The sequence below is a fragment of the Ricinus communis genome, chromosome 2 (assembly GCF_019578655.1).
Source record: "Ricinus communis isolate WT05 ecotype wild-type chromosome 2, ASM1957865v1, whole genome shotgun sequence".
Taxonomy (NCBI): domain Eukaryota; kingdom Viridiplantae; phylum Streptophyta; class Magnoliopsida; order Malpighiales; family Euphorbiaceae; genus Ricinus; species Ricinus communis.
Genome location: NC_063257.1, coordinates 7,055,477 through 7,074,897, shown reverse-complemented (window position 1 = coordinate 7,074,897; position 19,421 = coordinate 7,055,477). Strand labels below are relative to the sequence as shown.

At 34.1% G+C, this 19,421-nt stretch overlaps 1 protein-coding gene across 2 annotated transcripts; it reads left to right on the top strand.

Annotated features, from left to right (window-relative positions):
- Positions 1 to 1,504: 1,504 nt before the first annotated feature.
- On the top strand, positions 1,505 to 17,897 carry LOC8278001 (protein transport protein Sec24-like At4g32640). 2 transcript variants are annotated; one of them, XM_015716045.3, is made up of 25 exons: positions 1,510 to 1,811; positions 1,963 to 2,864; positions 3,408 to 3,638; positions 3,862 to 3,936; positions 4,068 to 4,166; positions 4,800 to 4,911; positions 5,585 to 5,712; positions 5,985 to 6,104; positions 7,258 to 7,338; positions 8,088 to 8,165; positions 8,335 to 8,427; positions 8,519 to 8,573; positions 9,065 to 9,141; positions 9,876 to 9,947; positions 10,097 to 10,180; positions 11,310 to 11,429; positions 11,507 to 11,575; positions 12,124 to 12,201; positions 12,307 to 12,445; positions 12,678 to 12,842; positions 14,149 to 14,294; positions 14,380 to 14,559; positions 14,871 to 14,959; positions 15,102 to 15,133; positions 17,325 to 17,897. In XM_015716045.3, the coding sequence occupies exons 2-25, from the start codon at positions 2,007 to 2,009 to the stop codon at positions 17,429 to 17,431; spliced, it is 3,288 nt and encodes a 1,095-aa protein (XP_015571531.2). In that variant the 5' UTR covers positions 1,510 to 1,811; positions 1,963 to 2,006; the 3' UTR covers positions 17,432 to 17,897. The 2 variants fall into 2 exon arrangements, with proteins under 2 accessions (XP_048226881.1, XP_015571531.2); XM_048370924.1 differs by lacking the exons at positions 14,149 to 14,294; positions 14,380 to 14,559; positions 14,871 to 14,959; positions 15,102 to 15,133; positions 17,325 to 17,897 and adding an exon at positions 12,938 to 14,107 and having other exon boundaries at positions 1,505 to 1,811.
- Positions 17,898 to 19,421: the final 1,524 nt, after the last annotated feature.

Sequence of the window (19,421 nt, the reverse complement as noted above, 5' to 3'; positions counted from 1 at the left end):
TTAATAATTGTTAATAATCAATAAATTTTTGAGGAACTCCATTGAGAAAAACTTTTCTTTTAGGAACCAAATATTTTCTATTTAGATAATTAAATTTTGTAAATTAATAATTCTAGTATTTATTAATTTTTTGATCCATTAAATTTTGTTTAGCATTTAATGACAGTGATTACTAGATCTCTATCTAGTAACTGAAGAAGAAAAAGATTGGCTGCATTCGAGATTGTGTTTCCGAAACCAGCTTTTCATTTTTTTTTTTAATTTTTTTTTTTTTAATTTAGAAACTGTTTTTGAAAGAAAGTAGAGAAATTGCTGCATTTTCTTTTAGAAGCAGTTTATAAAAAAGAAAAAAATCAATTAAATTGTATAAACCTGTTCTTGTAAAGATAGGCCTAATGGTAGTTGGGAATAATTAAATGAGTAATGCTTTAAAGTCTATCTTTTCTTTTTTGTCCATATCACCTAAGTAAGAGGTGAGACTAAAAAAGTAATTAGATGTTTACATTATTTTTAATTAAAATTCATAAAATTTAGAAAATTAATTTATTTTAAAAAATTAATTAATGATAAGTAATTATTTTTTAATTTTAGAAAAGAACAGTGCATATAGAATAAAAAAAGTATTAACAATTACAATTACAAGTTGAAAACTAAATGAAACAATAAATAGAAGTCGCAAACAAAGGCTATCATGGAGCCAGCGATGACAAAAACTCGATCTGCCAACTGAGTACTGAAATTGTTTCTTCAATTCTTACATTGCATGCAAATATAAAACTATAAAATGAATGTTCACCACTCAACAAATTTACAAAGCAATTGAAAATTTACAGAAGAAAATAATATAATCTTCTTATTTTTCACAGTAAATAAAAGAAAAAAAAAACTAAAATTAGCATAAACTCGATATAAAGATAAAAAAGACAAAAAAAAAAAAAATAACACTGACTACATTTGTATTACTCCCGAAATAAATTATTATTAGATGAGTGATTGATAAAGAAAGAAAAAATTTAAATTTTCATGTACAATTTAGTTTATATATTTTTATTTATATTTATTTTATGAACAATCTTCTTGTTTTGGTGTTTAATAAAATTTTCACTTTAGTTTTATCCAACTCATCGAAATTGAAAGAAATGCAAATTTTTATTTTATATCATTATACAAAAAATGACAGAATAAAAGAAAATTAATTTTTATAAAAATAATTAAATAATGTAGCTTTTTTTTTTATTTTTAATAAAAAAATCAATTCTACGACAGTAGTGCTTATTAAAAGGTTTATTGGTACCAAAATTGATATCAAATTAACTGAATATATGTACAAAAAGTTTGGATAATTTTACTAAAAATACACTTATCAGAGATTTTAAATAAAAAGTAAATATAAATAATAAAATTCTTATAATCTATAAATATAAAAATAAAAATAATAGAAATAAAATAATAAATGAATATATTTTAATATATAAATACATGTAAATGAAATATATAGAAATGAAATGGAGCTGCTTACCCGCGGACGCGGTAGTGCAGTGTCAGTCTTTTCTGACGTGATGCGTTTCAATTTTTTTACCATTGAGAAAATCCAACAGTAGCTTATAAATAGACAGTTGAAAAAATGCCCGCCTTTCTCTCTTTCATTCATCTCTCCAAACACTACTCTCTCTCCGATCCAGAAACAGAAACAGAATCGCAATTGAAGTCTCATTTCTCTCTTTCTCTATTTCCAAAACCCTAATCTCAGATCTATACTATGGACCTCTATATTCTTTCACTTTAGACTACTGCTTCTCTCTCATCCTAAGGTAACCTCTCTGGACTCTGTCAATTATTATATATGTATATGTTTGTGATTTAAATTGAATTTTTTTTCTTCCTTTGTCATTAGTAGAGTTATATCAGTTTTGTGGTTGTTTCCTTTTGTTACATTTGCTAATTTGGATTTGTTTTCGTAAGGTACTTTATTGGTGAAGAGGAGTTTGATTGATTTGAATTGAATTATGGCATCTCCTATGCCTAGAGAGCCACCTACTAGGCCTGGTTATAATAATAATACCAATAATGAACAAACACCACCACCACCGCTACCTCCTAATTACATTCTCAATGCTAATTCTTTAGCTGAATATGTGCATAGTTTGAATTTGAATCAACCTACTGCCATGCCTAATTCCGGTCCTAGTTGTCCACCTTTTGTTCAACTGCCGCCTTTTCCACAAACTGGAGCCGCACCTATTGCTTCCCATCCAATGTCTCGCCCTGGCCCTCCACCTGGTGCATTGGCAAGACCTGCAGTGCTTCCCTCACCATCCCCACCATCACCTACATTGCCTCCGAATGTTGCTCCTGGAAGGCCTGCTGGTCCTACTGTTGTTAATCTGCCACCTTCTACTTCTGGATCTAGGTTGCCACCTCCAGGGTCTTTGTCCATGGGTGGTCCAGCCATTGCTCCTCCTCCTGGGTCATCACCTTCTGCTTTGTCTACTGGTCTGACTGCTGTGCCACCACCAGGTGCTCGTCCAAGTCCTTTTGCTTCATCTCCACCTTTTAGTGTTCGTCCAGCTGTCGCTCCTTCTATTCATCCAAAGAGTAATGGACCGCCATTCGCTTCTGGACCCAGATTTCCTCCAGCTGGTAATGCCACACAGCCAGTCATGGGACCTCAGCTGCCAACAGGTTTAGCTCGTGGTCCTCCTCAGCCTCCAAGTATGGGATCTTTTCTAGGAAGTACTGCTGTTGGTGTTCCACCAGCACTTTCTATGCAACCACTATCCCAGTTTACTGCTGGATCCCTGGAGTTTTCATCTCCTCCAGGCCCTCCCTCAGGAGCACAGTCATGGACAATACAACCCCAACTGGTTAGCACTATAAGATTTTGTGGCATCTATGGTTTGTTATCAAATTTGAACTGAACTAGGTATGTATGTATGTTCAGACAAATCCAAGTATTGAACTATCAACTATCACATTTTTAGCACTGCCAATAAGGCAAGAACTTGCATTCAATTCATAAATTACATGCAACAAACTATAAAAGCACCTATTTATGTTCTTATTTTTATTCATTTCTTTTCTTATTTTTGAATCTCAAGTGCTCCAATGAATGTAGGGGAGACAACATTAACAATAGAGTCAACATATCTTTACATATGAATAGTTTACACACAGAGCTCTAGTGAACTTCCTTAAGAAATTGCTCTTGCTGCAGCCCTGAATACTCTATCAATAATCTTCTTTCTCTTACTTCTTGAACTTAAAATCCGTGCATGACTGCATTATGGAAATTAATTTTTACTATTATGATTTTCCCTTTTACTTTCCTTTTGATATTAGTTTATTTCATTTTTTCCACACCTATGTTTACTTCATTACCTTAAAACAACTTAAATTATTTTTTTTAGGTTGCTCCAACTCCACAGGTGCCTGGTTCTGTGCAGCCACCTGGAATGTTTGGAATGGCTCCACCACTGCCACATCAATCTATGACTACCATATCACCTGCAATGGGTCAAACTGGATCCTCTCTGGCAGGGCCATCAAAGATTGATCCCAGTCAAATTCCAAGACCCATTCCAAGTTCCACAATTATAGTGCATGAAACACGTCAAGGAAATCAGGCTAACCCTCCTCCGGTATGCTATTTCAACCTCTATAAAAGGAGGATTTTATTTATTCTTCCTATGACTTACTAGACTAAGTTATATCTGTGGAATTTTTTCTGTTATTCTTTTTTTCCATTAAATTGCAGTTTTTCTGCTTATTCGATGTCACTTTGTATGTAGAATCAGTGATAGATGTAGGACAAGTCTTTTCTATTGTGTGTTATTTTCTAATTTAATGAGTTCCTTTTTGAAGCCTGCTACAAGTGAGTATATGGTCAGAGACACTGGTAATTGCAGTCCACGATACATGAGGTGTACCATCAATCAGGTTAAATTTGAGTTTGTAGATTTATTGTTGCTTTTGTATTCTATAATGATAGATTATTGCATATCTTGTCCAAGAGACTGGTCTTAACTTTTTGTCTATTTATTTATTTATTTTATGGTTATGTACTACAGATCCCTTGCACTGTTGACCTTTTGAACACGTCGGGTATGCAATTGGCTTTGTTGGTCCAACCTTTGGCTCTTCTTCCTCCATCTGAGGAGCCCATCCAAGTAATGCATGATTTTTTTCCTTCTGCTAAACCATGGTTGCTGGGTGAAATCTTCAAGTTGACTTCCTTTCTCTGAAATAGAAAAAGGAACTTCTGTTTGAATTTTATCTTATTTCTTTAACCAATAAATATGAGTTTGAAGTTTACGTTTGTGTATAATTTTAATAGTGGTTTTGGCATCATTGACAAGCCGTAAAACATAGAGAGATGGAATTCATTTGCTGCTTGATTGTTATTTTTCAGAAACACATTTCCCACGTGATGGACGGTTTTAACTCCTTTATTTCTTCTGTAGTTTAGAGGTTTCCTGCTGCTCTTTGTTATTAGATATGGACCATTTCTTCATTGACATGGTTATCTTGGTCTTTGGCCTGCTTTCTTTCATCCTTGGGTGAAGATTGCCTGCCCCCTTCTTTTCTTTTCCTTTTATCTCCTATAATAAAGTTGAAAATTGACATGTTCTGTTTGGGCTTCCCATCCTTTTCCAGTAAGGAAGTTGCTATCCTGCCATTCTTAACTTTATTTGAGAAAAGATTTTAGTGCTTTCTGTTTAACTTGCATTTTCTTCTTCCTTTTGTATGACAAAAAAAAAAAGTGCACCTGTGTATTGGTATTTGAACTTTTTGTACTATAGGTTGTGGACTTTGGGGAAAGTGGTCCGGTTCGGTGTTCACGTTGCAAAGGTTACATAAATCCTTTCATGAGGTTCATTGATCAGGGAAGGCGGTTTATCTGCAATTTATGTGGTGAGTATAGATACTTACCAGGCTTTGTGCAATGTTATTAAGCTTTGGTTGGAAATTCCTATGTTAGCTTTTCTGGCAAATTCTTATCTTTGCATTTCTACAGAGATCTGAATGTCCATGACCTGTGGAGTTGAATTTAAGATCTTGCTATTTCAACTTTTAAAGATTGGGTTTCCCCTTTGGATTATTTGCATGAATTTTGTTAGGAGCATAGGTAATGAGATACTTAGTTGATACTGAGTGAACCTAGATGGTGCGCCCTATATGTTTAACGGTTAATATTAAGCGGGTTTACTTGTTATAAAAGATTCACCATTTTTTTGGAAAATCTTATGTAGCCATCATTGTATCTTTTTCCGTGGGCTAACCCTGCTTGCTTATTCCTTTTCCATTTTTAAGATAAAAGATTTCAAGTTATTGGACTTATCCCAAAGATTTAGTTGTTTAGCAATGGTTAAAATAATCTTTAGCTATTTGTTGTAGGATTTTATGGGTTATTGTGGTGCATGCTTCACATCCTAGCTTGCTAACTCTAAAATAATGCTGTTTGACATTCCTTTTTGACATAACACTAATTAAGGTTTCAGTATCCAGTCTATTTTGCTCTGACCATCTGGCTAACAGCTATAACAGTTGTGATGTGACTTTACAACACCTGCCATGTGTGTTGCAGGGTTTACCGATGAGACTCCCCGTGACTATCACTGCAATCTAGGTCCAGATGGTAGGCGTAGAGATGCTGATGAAAGGCCTGAATTATGTCGAGGAGCAGTTGAATTTGTTGCTACCAAGGAATACATGGTTAGTTGACTAATGACTAAATTAGATCTTCAAGTTCTCTAAAGTTCTTGATGTCTGTGTTCTTCTCATCAAATTAGCTCTGTCACAGAACCTGAAAGATGCAAGAATCAGTTAACTTATGTCATTGCTTAATATAATGGATTAGCTGAAACCAAAAAGTATTAATATTATAATTTTGTGATGCAACCTTTGTTATAGTTTCAACAAAGTCTTTCGCGTTCATACTGCCTTATTCCTTTGGTGATTTTTCCAACTAAACATCTATTTTCCAGGTGCGTGAACCAATGCCAGCTGTGTATTTTTTCCTCATCGATGTATCCATAAATGCCATTCAGACTGGCGCAGTAGCTGCAGCTTGCATTGCAATCAGTCGAGTTATTTCTGATCTTCCAGTAAGTTTCCTGTCTTTTCAAAATCCTGTAACATTTTCTTCCTGCTTTGTTTAGAATGTTCTCGGGCTAGTTTATTGTCACTGCTCTCCCTCCTCCCCATCCACCTTCTTCCTCTCTTTTGTTTCCTGCTTTGTTTCTTAATTTTTTTTCCTTCCCCAGATAGAAGTTTCACCATTAACATATGCACATTGTAACTTCTCAGGTCCTGTTTGTTTAGATGCACAAGGTAATACAGAATCTTAGTTGCGTATTTGACCAGATAAAACCTCAATCTATTGCACTCATCCCTAGGTCTACCAAGTGAATGCAAGGAATTTAACATAGGTGATGCAGGGGGGAATCTCTCACCTTTACCACCATGCAGATTCCTATGGGTGATTGTAATTTGTAGATTGATTTTTTGATGCAACTCTTTTGTTCAGTGGTCACAAGCCATGACAATGATAGGTCAATTGATAAGGCTTGAGGACACTATTTCTCATTAAAAGTCTTAGTAACATGAGGAGCTCTCTTCTTTTTTATCCTTGCTGGATATGACATAAGCTATGGATGTTTAGCTTCTATAGAGTACATAACTTATGGAACAAAGAGATTAAAAAACTTAAAAGTTTCTTATCTAACTTATGACTAATTTATTGGAGTTTCCGTAGGCAGCGTATCTTTCCTTTAATTCTGGCAGGGGCCTTATGTTCTTTTCTTTGAAATAAAGACACCTTCAATTCATGAATTTATGCTTGTTGTGGTTGGAATGACTTGGCCCAGTGTAAGACTAAGTTTTAACTGCCCTTGTTAGCAAATCTGTATTTAGTTTCCATGAATTTATTTTTCGCTTAGAATTTTGTTTTTTCTGTGCCCTTGTACATACTAAAAAAAAAGGTTTTTCCCTGCACTTTGAGTGGGTCTGATATATGTTTTAGTGCATCCAAAAATACAGTGGATATGTTTCTGAAGAGCATAATTGACTTTATTTTGAAATATATTCAATATGTATTAAAATTGATGCAAATTTTTCTTCCTGTTTTTCTTTTCCAGTTAGTTAAACAACTGTTTGCTCTACTAATATCCTTCCTTTTTCTGTTTGTTTGTATTTGTTTCTTCCTACATTTATAAAAAGGATTTGGTAGTGAGCGCTGATTTGATTTTTTCTTTTCAGGAAGGTCCTCGGACAATGGTGGGGATTGCAACATTTGACTCAACAATCCATTTTTACAATTTAAAACGTGCATTACAGCAGGTCATCCTCTTGGTTAAAATACTTTTCCCTGGCTCTTCTCACTTTTTCAACATTTTATGTATTATACTTTGAAAATTTCCCCTTTGGTAATGTGGACAGAAAAATCCCTTTAGAAGAAGCAGAATGGAGAAAAGCAGAAGTGAGATTTTTGAAAAGTTACTTTGTAGATCAATTTCAGGGTTTTTATGGGCTAAAGTAGCTCCATATAATGTAATACACTATTATATAGCGTAAATGGGCCTTGCTCACCTTGTGCTATCTTGGACAATACCCATTTCTGAACCCTTTCTTTTGCAAAGAATACTTTGCATCATTAATCTTGGTGCAGTATGTGTTTGAGAAAAAAAGGGTTGCTGTCTAATGTCGATGACCTATTTAATTAAGAATATTTAGTAGTAAAGAAATATTTTATCCATATCAGTTAACAGAAAATGGCTATTGAAAATATTAGTGAAGCTTACTACCCTCTATTTAACTCTATAGATAGCAAATATTTAATAGATTCTGTTTTCCTCTGTTGCATTTTCCTTCCTCCCCCAAACATAGTGCCGATCCTGATTGGTAGAGAATATATATTTATGTTCTATAAATATTGACTGATTAGTTTAATGTGCAAAAACAAGTTTATGTATCTACAAAGTTGTGATGCATATTCGTGGTTTCCAGATTTAGTCCTTTTTTGGTTGATGGCTGGCTTTAATTGAAAGAGTTGCTTGCCTGATTGTTTTATCTTTCTTATGTGTTGGCAGCCATTGATGCTCATTGTACCTGATATTGAAGATGTTTACACCCCTCTACATAGTGATGTAATTGTTCAGCTTTCTGAGGTGCGCTATAGACTGTTGGGTTTTGCATATTATTTTGATGGATTTGTTCAAAAGTACGAAAAAATATCTAGGATACTACGAAAAAAATTTATAATGCTGAGTGAAGTGTCAGTCCATCCATTCTTGTCGTTGAAGTACTGAGACTTTTTTGTTTGTTTTGAGGATCTAGTGTCGCCAACATTTGGAAATATTGCTAGAAACCATCCCATCCATGTTTCAGAGTAATAAAACTTCTGATTCAGCCTTTGGTGCAGCAATCAAGGTAAATTGTTTATGCTGGTTATTTGTATTTCACTATGATTAATGCAATTTTATAGGGTTGCTTACTTTTTTCTAACTTATCCCTGTTTCAGGCAGCTTTCTTGGCAATGAAGAGTACTGGAGGGAAGCTTCTGGTATTTCAGTCAGGCAAGCTCTTGAGCTCTCATCGGTTTATTTATGATTTATATGTCTCTAGCAATGAAGCAGGGATGTCGAAATGGGATTCGAACAGTTTATTTAAAAACCCCACATTTATGAGTGGAGAGTTGAATTTAATTGCGAAAAATCAATTTATGAATGACACAAACATATAAATAGCAAAAACATATAGAACCAAATAAAAAAGTATTATGTGTAATGCACATTACAAAGAGGGCTTGATTCAATAAAGTGCACATATCATTGAAAATGAATGGACATAGTAAATATCCACATTGAAACTAAGCATATACTATGAATTTCTGTTGGTTTAATTTTATACGGGAAAAAAATGATGTGGTGGTGCATATTTCCAGTGTTTGAACTTCAGGAGTACTGGAACAAAACTATACATGTGACAATTTATTACCTAAGGTCTTTCATTGTTCCTATAAGGTACCTTTAAGATTATTCTGATTATAGTGTTCTGTTTCTTACAGTCTTGCCATCCCTTGGCATTGGATCCCTTTCCTCTAGGGAGGCTGAAGGGAGAACCAACATCTCATCAGGGGAGAAGGTGACTATAGCACATTATTGTTTTCAGATGTGATCCATTTCTTTAAAGCTATTTGCAAAAGAAAAAAGAAATGAGAAAGAGGGGAAAAAAATGTAGTTGGGGAAGTTGGACCAACTTCCATAGTTCTTGCTGTTAGTTTGTGAATTTGATCTTTTGTTATTCTATGATTTTGAAACCATGTCAAAATATCAATGCAATCAAACTAATTATGCTATGGGTCATGCTAGTTACTGGACTAGATGCATGCTGTGGATACCAGGTCTATCTGGAGTTTAATTCTGAATGGTACTTCAGATATGCCATATAATGTATCTGCTTTGAGATTGATTATTCATGTAGCCAAAGTACGCAACTATGCATGCATAAATTCCTACATGATTTTTCTAATGGCGTTTTCTGTGTTGGTTATACTTTTTTTCCCTTGAGCATAATAAAGTATTTAACTGTTGACATGAACGAAATTTGGGAGGTCAAAAAACAAAAATCTTGCCATAACTATCCCTAACCTGTGCCTGCAATATTATAGGTTTCTTAGAGTTAAAGTCAAGATTTTCAGTCCTTAACTAGCCTCTATGGGCTTGTGTTCTTGTTATCTGCATTTTGTCATCTCATTTGTTAAATGCCACAAAATTTTAGTTCACAAATATTGTTTGTTTTGTTTTTTGTTAAAGAAGTTCTCTCTCCTCCTCTCTCTCTTGTTCTCTCCCTAATCTCTTTTCTTTTCGTATTTCTAGGAGGCCCACACATTGTTGCAACCAGCAGATAAAACTTTTAAAACTATGGCAATAGAGCTTGCTGAGTCTCAGGTGAACTTTTAACTTTTAAGAAAGTATTATTGATTATGTTTGGGTTACAATATCCTAATTTCTCTTATGGAAACTGGTTGAGTTTTATATTGATTACAACAAGCTCTTTGAGATTGACCTAATTGTCTATATATGAAATAATGCTCCAGGTTTGTGTTGATGTCTTCCTCACAACTCAAACTTATGTGGACATTACTTCCATCTCTGTCATTCCAAGAACTACTGGTGGGCAGGTATCAGTGTATTTTTGAAGTGTTGTTTCCATTTTCTTGTTTATTTACTTGAAGCCGATTTTCTGCCAATTGAAGTACAACTTTTTTGTTCTGATACCAAACTGAAGACCTCTAACTGCTGTGCTTATTGTGCTGTGACTATTATATTTAGAAATGCTATTTTTACAATATTTGGCATTTTAAAGTTCATAGCTCCATTTAATGATAATTGTTGACAAGAACCTGTCTATTGGACAAAACCAGTTTTCCAAGTCTCAGATTTTGGCACATGAAAAATCAGCAGATATGATTTTTCTGTAATTTATGCATGGGCCCGAGTTCTAATAGTATAAAACCAGCCAACTGATTTGAACTTCCCTCTATTGGGAGCGCTGATACCTAAAAAGTTGCCTGGGAAAAGAGTGGCTATGCTGAGGAATATTTGGATAATTATATTGATAACTACACATTCATGTGCACACACTTAAAACCTTATAAGTCAATTGGTTGCAGACCCAGCCAAAACCAAGATCTGATTATCAATTTACATTAATTAACTAAATAATATGCTTTCCTTTCAAATTAGTGGTCTGTACCCCCATAGATGTAGTTAAAGGAAATGAGCTCAGTTTTTGGCAGATTGTTGGTGGTGGAGTCTCGTGCTTGCAACCAGGACGTTTTAAGGTTGTAGGTATGAGGCATGGAAGTAGCCATGTTTCACAAAAATGGGTATAGCTCTTAAGAAATCTGTTTCTCAAGCCTTGTTCTCTCAGAAACTTAATTAGTTAATGGCTATGTTTATGCACATAAGGGTCTATATGCAGTTGCATCCTCAAAAATTTGTTCTAAAAATGCCAGTAAATGTATCTCCTCAATTAAAAGTACAGTAGTTCACTAGTCCTGAGAACTATTGGGTAGACCTTATGGATAAGTTCTATCAGAGAATCATTGCTTCGCATTTTATGAAATGAAAAATACATAGTCAAGTTGAATTTCATATATACACTGCTATCATTTTACCTTAGGCTTTATTCTTGTGGAGGTATAGCTGTCTTACTCGAACAGTGCTTCTCTATGTTTATCTGTATTTTACTAGAAGAGAGTTAAATTGGTCTCAACCTTCAATGTTTACTGCTTGTCCCTTCTCCAGGTTTATTACTATTACCCCTTTTCAGCTCTTTCTGATCCTGCCAAGCTTTACAATGATCTCAGATGGAATATCACCAGGTCACAAGGTTTTGAGGCTGTCATGCGTGTAAGATGCAGTCAGGTAATGCTGTTACTTCTGTTGTGAATTTACTTGGTTGCTTTGTTTTGGTTAGTAAACTTGTCTTCCCATTTTTATAGGGTATTCAAGTACAAGAGTACTCTGGAAACTTCTGCAAACGCGTTCCAACTGACATTGACCTACCTGGGGTTTGTTACCTTTTCTATTAAATTTATTGTTTTAAAATATTTTATTAGAGGTTGGTTATTATACATTTATCATGCTTGCCATGAGAGTGAAACCACTGGAGTTACGGTTGAATCTTCTACTGCTACTATGATAAAGGGATACAGATCAAGACATCAGGTTCAATCTTCATATTGTACGCTCTTGTAAAGTTTTGTCATCACCGGAATTTAAAGAAAATATCTCCCGATCCATGGGGTTTTTATCACTTGCTAGGCAATGCATGATACTGCAGATGAGTATTTATATATAGTTATTTCTAAAAAGTTATGAAGTAAAACATGCATCTAAAAGTTCCCATGTAGAGATATCACATTTCTTACGTTCATTTTAAGGAATTTCAATGACTTCAATAAAATTTAAAAAGATTTCAGCCAAGTATTTGTTCTTCTCTCTTGCCACAACTCTCATTTTTCAGTTTCAGTTATTTGTCTTTGATTTTCACTGAGACTATCTCTGCTTTTCCTTCTGTGATCAAGTCTCAGTAGTGAACATATTTAATTTTGTGCAGATTGACTGTGACAAAACCATAATGATAACTTTGAAGCATGACGATAAATTGCAGGATGGCTCAGAATGTGCTTTTCAGGTCCTGGATGATATTTGGAATCCTTTTTCCATATTGCCCATTAATTTTTGTGGCCTTTAATACCTGCTTTGATCTCTCTAAATTATTGTTCGTTTAATTAAACAGTGTGCCCTTCTTTACACCACTGTTTATGGCCAGAGAAGAATTCGTGTCATAACTTTGTCATTGCCATGTACGAACATGCTCAGTAATTTGTTTCGTACAGCTGATTTGGATACCCAATTTGCATGTTTGTTGAAGCAAGGTATTTGATTCTACATTGTACAGTTTGCCCATGCTGTCTTCTTAACTTACATCTGTTGTGTGCAACTGCTCTGTTTGTAATGATTGTTCTTTTCAGTTGCATGTAACTGCTTTGTTTTTAGACAAATCATGTTAATCCCTATAACTGGTTTCACTTTATTGCCATAGTTTTACTTTTTATTTTAATCTTTTTGAATAATAAAGAGTACTATTTTGATTTACTATCTTTGTAGTGGCAAGTAGAATTCGTTCCAGCCCAGTAGTAATTGTCAGGGAGCAAGTGACGGAGCTGTGCATCAACATTCTGCTTTCATATCGTAAATTTTGTGCCACTGTATCATCAACTGGACAACTTATTCTTCCGGAGGCACTTAAGCTGTTGCCTTTATATAACCTTGGTATATTTCTTGATGCTTTAACCCTTTGCAAATTAAATGAAAATAGATTTCGTTAAGAGGCCAAGTGTTGTACGTAATAATGTTTTCCGATGCAGAACATGTACACTTCTCTTGATGGAATTGTGATTAGTCATGCTTAGATCACGTAAGACGTTTTTATAGTAGTTTTCATCTGTATAACTTGAGTTTTAGATTGCTTTACATGTAGAGACACAGATTGAAACTATGTTAAAGAGTACATTCTACATAAAACAGATTATGATATTCATGAAATTATGATGGGCATAAACTTTATGACTGTAGTTTATAATAGTGCCAAGTCTCATAGAGGTCCTTGCTAGCTTGATTAATCTATTTGGTTAGGCCTTATCAGTGCTGGTAGCCTTCTTTCTCTGTTTCATTCTTTCTTCTCCTTTGCATGGAGGACATGTCTAAAATACATATGCCCTAATATACTTGTGAACAATTTTCCTTTTTCAGTGGAACCTAGAATAGTTATCTATATTACATTGTTTACTTGGACAAGATACCACAGGATGTTAAAAGCTTTGTTAAGAGAGAAATTTTAAGAGGGATGTACCTAGACTTAATGATACAAAAAACAAAGTGATGTAATTAATAAGGGAATGCTTTCCAATCATATTGAATAGCAAAGACACTCCTGAAGGGAAGGCTCACAAATAACCTAAGACACCAACTTTATTCCATCGTGGTTTGAAAGAAAGGAATGGTGCCTTAAAAAGTGTATTATTTCTCTCTATCCATAATACTGCAAGAAGGCTGAATTTTACCAGACTTTTCATCCATTGTACTGCCTAAATCTCTCCATCTCAGACCCCTTTTATTTTTTATTTTTTTTTTCTTTTGTCATCCTTGTATATTGAAAGTTAATCTGGCTTTAGTAAAAGGTTTTTTGAACTTTGATCCTTAGATGCGGTGCTTGTGTGAATGATACTTGTATCTTCAACATTTCAGTTTACTTTCATGGCTGACTTTCATTATAATAATTTAAGGTGGTAGAATGGTAGTGTAACAATTAATTCTTTACATTTTATCTTTAATTGAAATGTGTAAACTGGACATTTGCTACCACTGATATTGGATAAGTTGTTTGTGACAGCCACTTTAATTTCTGTAATTTTCATTTTATTAGTCTTATTTTTCTGTTTTTAAGTGATTTTATCGTGATAACAAATAACAGCATCCGTTGTCCTAGTAATATTTTGCAGCAAGTGTGCTGGTCAGCTTCTGAAGAAGGGAAATACAAAGGTTGCTAATTCTACTGTCCTTGTTTTGTCCTTGTCAGCATTAATGAAAAGTACAGGATTGCGTACCGATGGGAGAATAGATGATCGATCTTTCTGGATTAATTATGTTTTATCCCTTTCTGCTCCATTGGCAATTCCACTTGTGTACCCCAGGATGGTGGCTATTCATGATCCTAGTTCAACGGTTTGATTCATAGCCAATCGTTTATGATTGATTCTGTTTCCAATAACCTGCTAATATCTATGACAACTTTCTACTTGGTTGACAGGAAGATGGAGAATCTCTTCTTCCTACTTCCATAGCTCTTTCCAGTGAACACATCAAAGATGAAGGAATCTATCTTCTTGAGAATGGTGAAGATGCTTTGCTTTATGTTGGGAACTTGGTGGGTTCTGATATCGTGCAACAGATTTTCGGCATATCCTCAGTGGATGAAATCTCTGTGCAGGTAATCTCATTTGCACTTCTCGAAGTTTGTAAAGGCATCGGGTGTTTCAATTGATTATAGGGAAACCAGTTTGTATGGCTTCTAGGCTGTTGGTGTCGCACTCTCCAGATGGTTGTTCTAAGAACCACACATCTATTTTGAGGTTGCTTATAATGTTTTCCGGGGTCCATGTTCTTTAAGATGAGTGAAAGTAACTCTGCGTGTATGTGTGTGTTTGTGCATGCGCACCTGTGCATATAGGTTTTCAAAAGATAGTTGTCTTTGGTGGTATATTGCAGCAGAATTTATAACTCATACTTTTGGTTGGGCAGTTTGTGCTGCAGCAATATGATAATCCGTTATCAAAGAAGCTAAACAATATAATAAATGAGATGCGGCGTCAAAGATGTTCTTATCTCCGGTATCATTTGATCATTTTTAGTAGTTTTCTTACTGTTTCCATTTATTAAAAAACAGTATTCTGTTATTAGAAACTAAGTTGCTCCTTTTCAATCTATTGCATTTTCTTTCTCATTTTCAATATTCATCTTATACTCTTGCAGCTTGAAACTATGCAAGAAAGAAGATCCATCAGGTCAGTGAATTAGAGCTACTCAATTTATGCAAAATAGGAATTCAATTGTCTGTGATGTACACAACTAGTTCAATTTTATTATTATTGTCTTACACTTTTGGTCTATGCAGCTTTTTATTTTTATTTCCTTTCACATAATTTCGTTTTACTTAATTCTTCAATAGTAAAACAATAGAAGTCTTTTGTTTTTCTTTTTTTCTTTTCCCTCAAGAGGTTTTTTCGGTTAGATGGCTATGAAATTAGACTTCACATTGCATCTTTTTAAATGAGATTATTATGTCTTTGGGTTGTTAGACACTTAACAAATCTATATACCTTCTATTAACACTTCGTTTTCATAAATTGATGATAGCTTCACTTAGTCAGGGGTAGCATGTAAACTTCCGCATATTGAAATGTAGAATTATTTCGTGGATTGTGGTGTTCAATCCTATAATCCATGTTAATTATATATCTTATCAGAATCATAGAATTGGTTTTGGTTAGCAACATTAACTTTTTACCGTATATTCAAAGTCATCTTACTATCTGTGGTGGCAGCTGTAGTTTGTCATTCATGGACATTCCATAGTAATATACTCTTCAATGTACCTAATTCTTTCCAAAATGGTTGAGGTTGCTAAGCAAATTATTTTTCTTCAATCTGCTTTGTGTAATGTCATATTCTTTGGATGTCACAATTCAGATTGTTACATACAAATTCAATGTAAGCTTTTCTTCCTTTTCTACTTGTGTGCAGTCTCTTTTTCACTGGCACATCTAAATTTAATGCTGTTAGACTTTTTTAAAATGGCCTGCCCTCAATTTCCTTTAATCAATGTCACTTCTAACTTTTGTGAGATAAGTTCTTTCTTTATTCTAGCATGTATGACAATGTACTCATGCTATTATCCATATCACTGTCAGTCATTTCAGGGACCTGTTTCTATGCCACCACCATTTGTTGCTGTATATAATCAAATTTCATTTCACTATATTTGTCAGTTGCACAACATGCCAGTACGTCTCCTATATGGTCTCCAATATGTGGTTTGTCTTTCTGAATCTATGCCATTCTCATGCAAGTATAATCACCATATACATTTGAGAGGCATGACCGCAATGCATCAAATTCTTTTAATTTGTATCTTAGCTGAATTGCCAACTAGGATTCTTCTTGGACAAAGGCTGATTGATGATTGAAAACAACCTCTGTTTTGCACCCCATGCCATGTTGGCATCAGGATTCTAGAACTGTGATGTTGAGTTATAGTTTGAAAGAGGACTGCATCCCAGTTTAGAGATATATACACAAGCCAATCAATGCATTTGCTATCGGGGGAATGTAGGAGATTACCACTGGGCCTGACCTGTGGGTTACCTGACGTGACCTGAGTGGGATTGGTGATTCCCTCCCTGTTTAGTTATTGAGGCGGGGGCCTTTCTAATTAACACCCAATTCGGTTTTGGGTAGTGGGAAAGCCGCCCTGAACCCTGCCCAATCACATAAATTAATATTTGAATTTGTTTCTCATTTGCTGTATATTAATGCAATTTTATTATTTCTTTTTCTTGTAAAGATCAAACTATAGAAGTGTAGATTTTATGACAAAAAATAAAAAATTTAAGCATACATATAGTACTGAAACTGAAAAATAAATTGACTAATACAAGCATATCATACAATTTTGTTTTCTTTTCTTTTAAAGAAGGAAGAAAACAAAAGGATAAATAGACATGGGTAATACCCAACCCGATAGGTCAATCTTTTAGTGGTCTGTCCAGGTTTTTGAAAACCTGTCCAAGGCGATCCTTTGGGAAAATCAGACTAGGAGGTACGTTAGGTGTCTTAACTAGCCGTTGAAGCCTTAAGGCATATTGGTGTCTGAATGTTGTGTGCCTTTGGGAATGGTTTTAAGTAACAGGTTCTCCTTCTTGAAGGCGAGAACAGGTTCTCTATTTCTGCAATATATATATATATATATATATATATATATACATACATACATACATATTTGCAAGAAAAGCAAATGGTTCATCTGTTCCTTTTTGTGATCTTTTATGAGAAAGGTGGTCCATAACCCCCACCTACAATTACTGTAGGTGTACTAATTGAACTAATCTTTTATCAGACGATTGAACTAATCTTATTTGATTTCACTAAATTTTTTTCTGATTGAGCTCTCTTTCCTCTTTTAATTCTTTTGCTCAGGTGGAATGTTCAATTCATATATGGTAGAAGACAAGAACGCCAGTGGCCCCTCTTACATTGAATTTCTTGTTCATGTGCATCGGCAGATCCAAATTAAGATGTCATAACTCTTTCACTTTCTATCGGTTCCATTTGCAAGTACAGCTTGCCCTTTTTATGCGGGCATGACTCAGTTTCATGGCAACAAGAGGAATTGGACACAAGTTCAGTTGTCTCCGTTGAGTTTTTGTAAATATATTACCGGCAGAGCCAACTTAGAATGGGTCAATTATACATCTTCAGTTCCCTTGGAAGTTGAGCATCTTTTTATTGGGACACAATTTGAGATATAGCAGAAATATTAGCTTCATTTTTTGGATATCACTTGGACAGCTCCATTCTTTTGCAGTATTAAGCTGTGTCAGGATTTTGCTATTTTATTGAACTTCTGTACTACAACAATTAGGGGTGATAGCTATTTTTTTTTTTTTTTTCTAGATTCAGGACCTTTCCGGCTTTTCCACCGATTCTTGTCTGTACTAAACAGCAGTTAAATGAATAAATTGGCTTTTGATTTTGGGCCATTCTCATGTAGTTTGTGGTACTCCCGCTCTTTTTCTGTACAGAAGAATCATGGTATGCATTTTCGTGTACTAACTAAGGCGTTACGTATGCCTGGTGGAGATCATATTCACGCTGGTACCGTAGTTACTAAGATACTGGGCAAGGTAGGTTTGGTTGTTTTGCACCAAGTACACTGTCAGGCAGTTGGAAATATGAACACATATATATTAATCAAACGGAAAAGATTGGTTACTGAAATATTATCATATCAGAATTTGTTGGAACAAAAGCGGCATGGTTTATGTTATGTGCAGAACTATTGCACTCGAATTAACTTAATTACGTCTGCTGTATTAGGATTAGTGAAGTGTAGGGAGGGATTGAAGTTGCCTCAAATTTCTCCATTTAGCTGAATTTGGGTACTGAAGAGTGGATATGACAGGGAACCTGTTGTGAGCACATATAACAATCCTCAATTTCCTTAAAATAAAGCAACTAGCAAATGTGGTTCTCGAGGAAATCCTGTGGGAAATCAGTGTTAAGCAAGATTAGAGGGCTCTCTTTTTGTGCCCGTGTCTATTACTTGTGGGAAGCCAGGAATCCCAAGATTTTCCAGAGAATATTACTACTGCTGAGGTTTCTACTAATTAGAAAAGTAGCTATGTTTAGAGATATAACAGGTTAGGCATTTGTTAGATGGATAGAGATTATTTGTCATAACAATTACTATGTTTGGTTGAAATCTATAAAAGAATTTATCTTATTTGAAAGAAAAAAAGAGAAAAGAAAATATAAATAATTAAATTGAAGAGATTTTTTGGTGTTATGAAATACATTAACTTACTAATGTGAAACTTATTTAAAAATTCTACCTATTTAGTTAGAATTTAATTTAGTTATAACCAATTCCACATAAATTTGATTATGTAGAACTTTCACTTCATTCAAAATACATAACCTTTAAATTTATAAATAAATTCCTTAAATTTATAAATTTCAACCAAATATAATGTAAGTGATTATTTGTTTTTCTTCAAATTTATGTTGATATATTACCTTAGATTTGAACTCGAGGCCCTAGTTAAATTAAAAAAGATCATTACCATCTTTCTACACACTCTTAAGTGTTGATTTATTTATTACTATTAGTTATTTATAATTAAAAACTAACCAGTTTAAGTACAATAATTAATAATAATTTCATATCATTTATGTAATTGATTTATAAATGACGTAATAAAAATAAATTTAATTAAAAAAATTCAGATTTTAAAAAGAAAAAGAATCCGTGATGAACTTAGTTTAACTAAAAATTTCAAACTTAAAAAACGAGGAAACTAAGAAGTTTTTAAAGAAAACTAAGAAAGAAAAAAGCTAAGAATTTCTTACGTTTAAACATGTGCTGAGTTCAGTATTGATGAACATTAAGATTTCATACATATTGAGGATTTGCAGGGCTGCAGGAGTCTTCCAAATTGTACAAGTTCTTTCTTATTAATGGAATTATCTATCTAAAAAAATCTCGAATTAGATTGTGAAAAAAAATACATAATT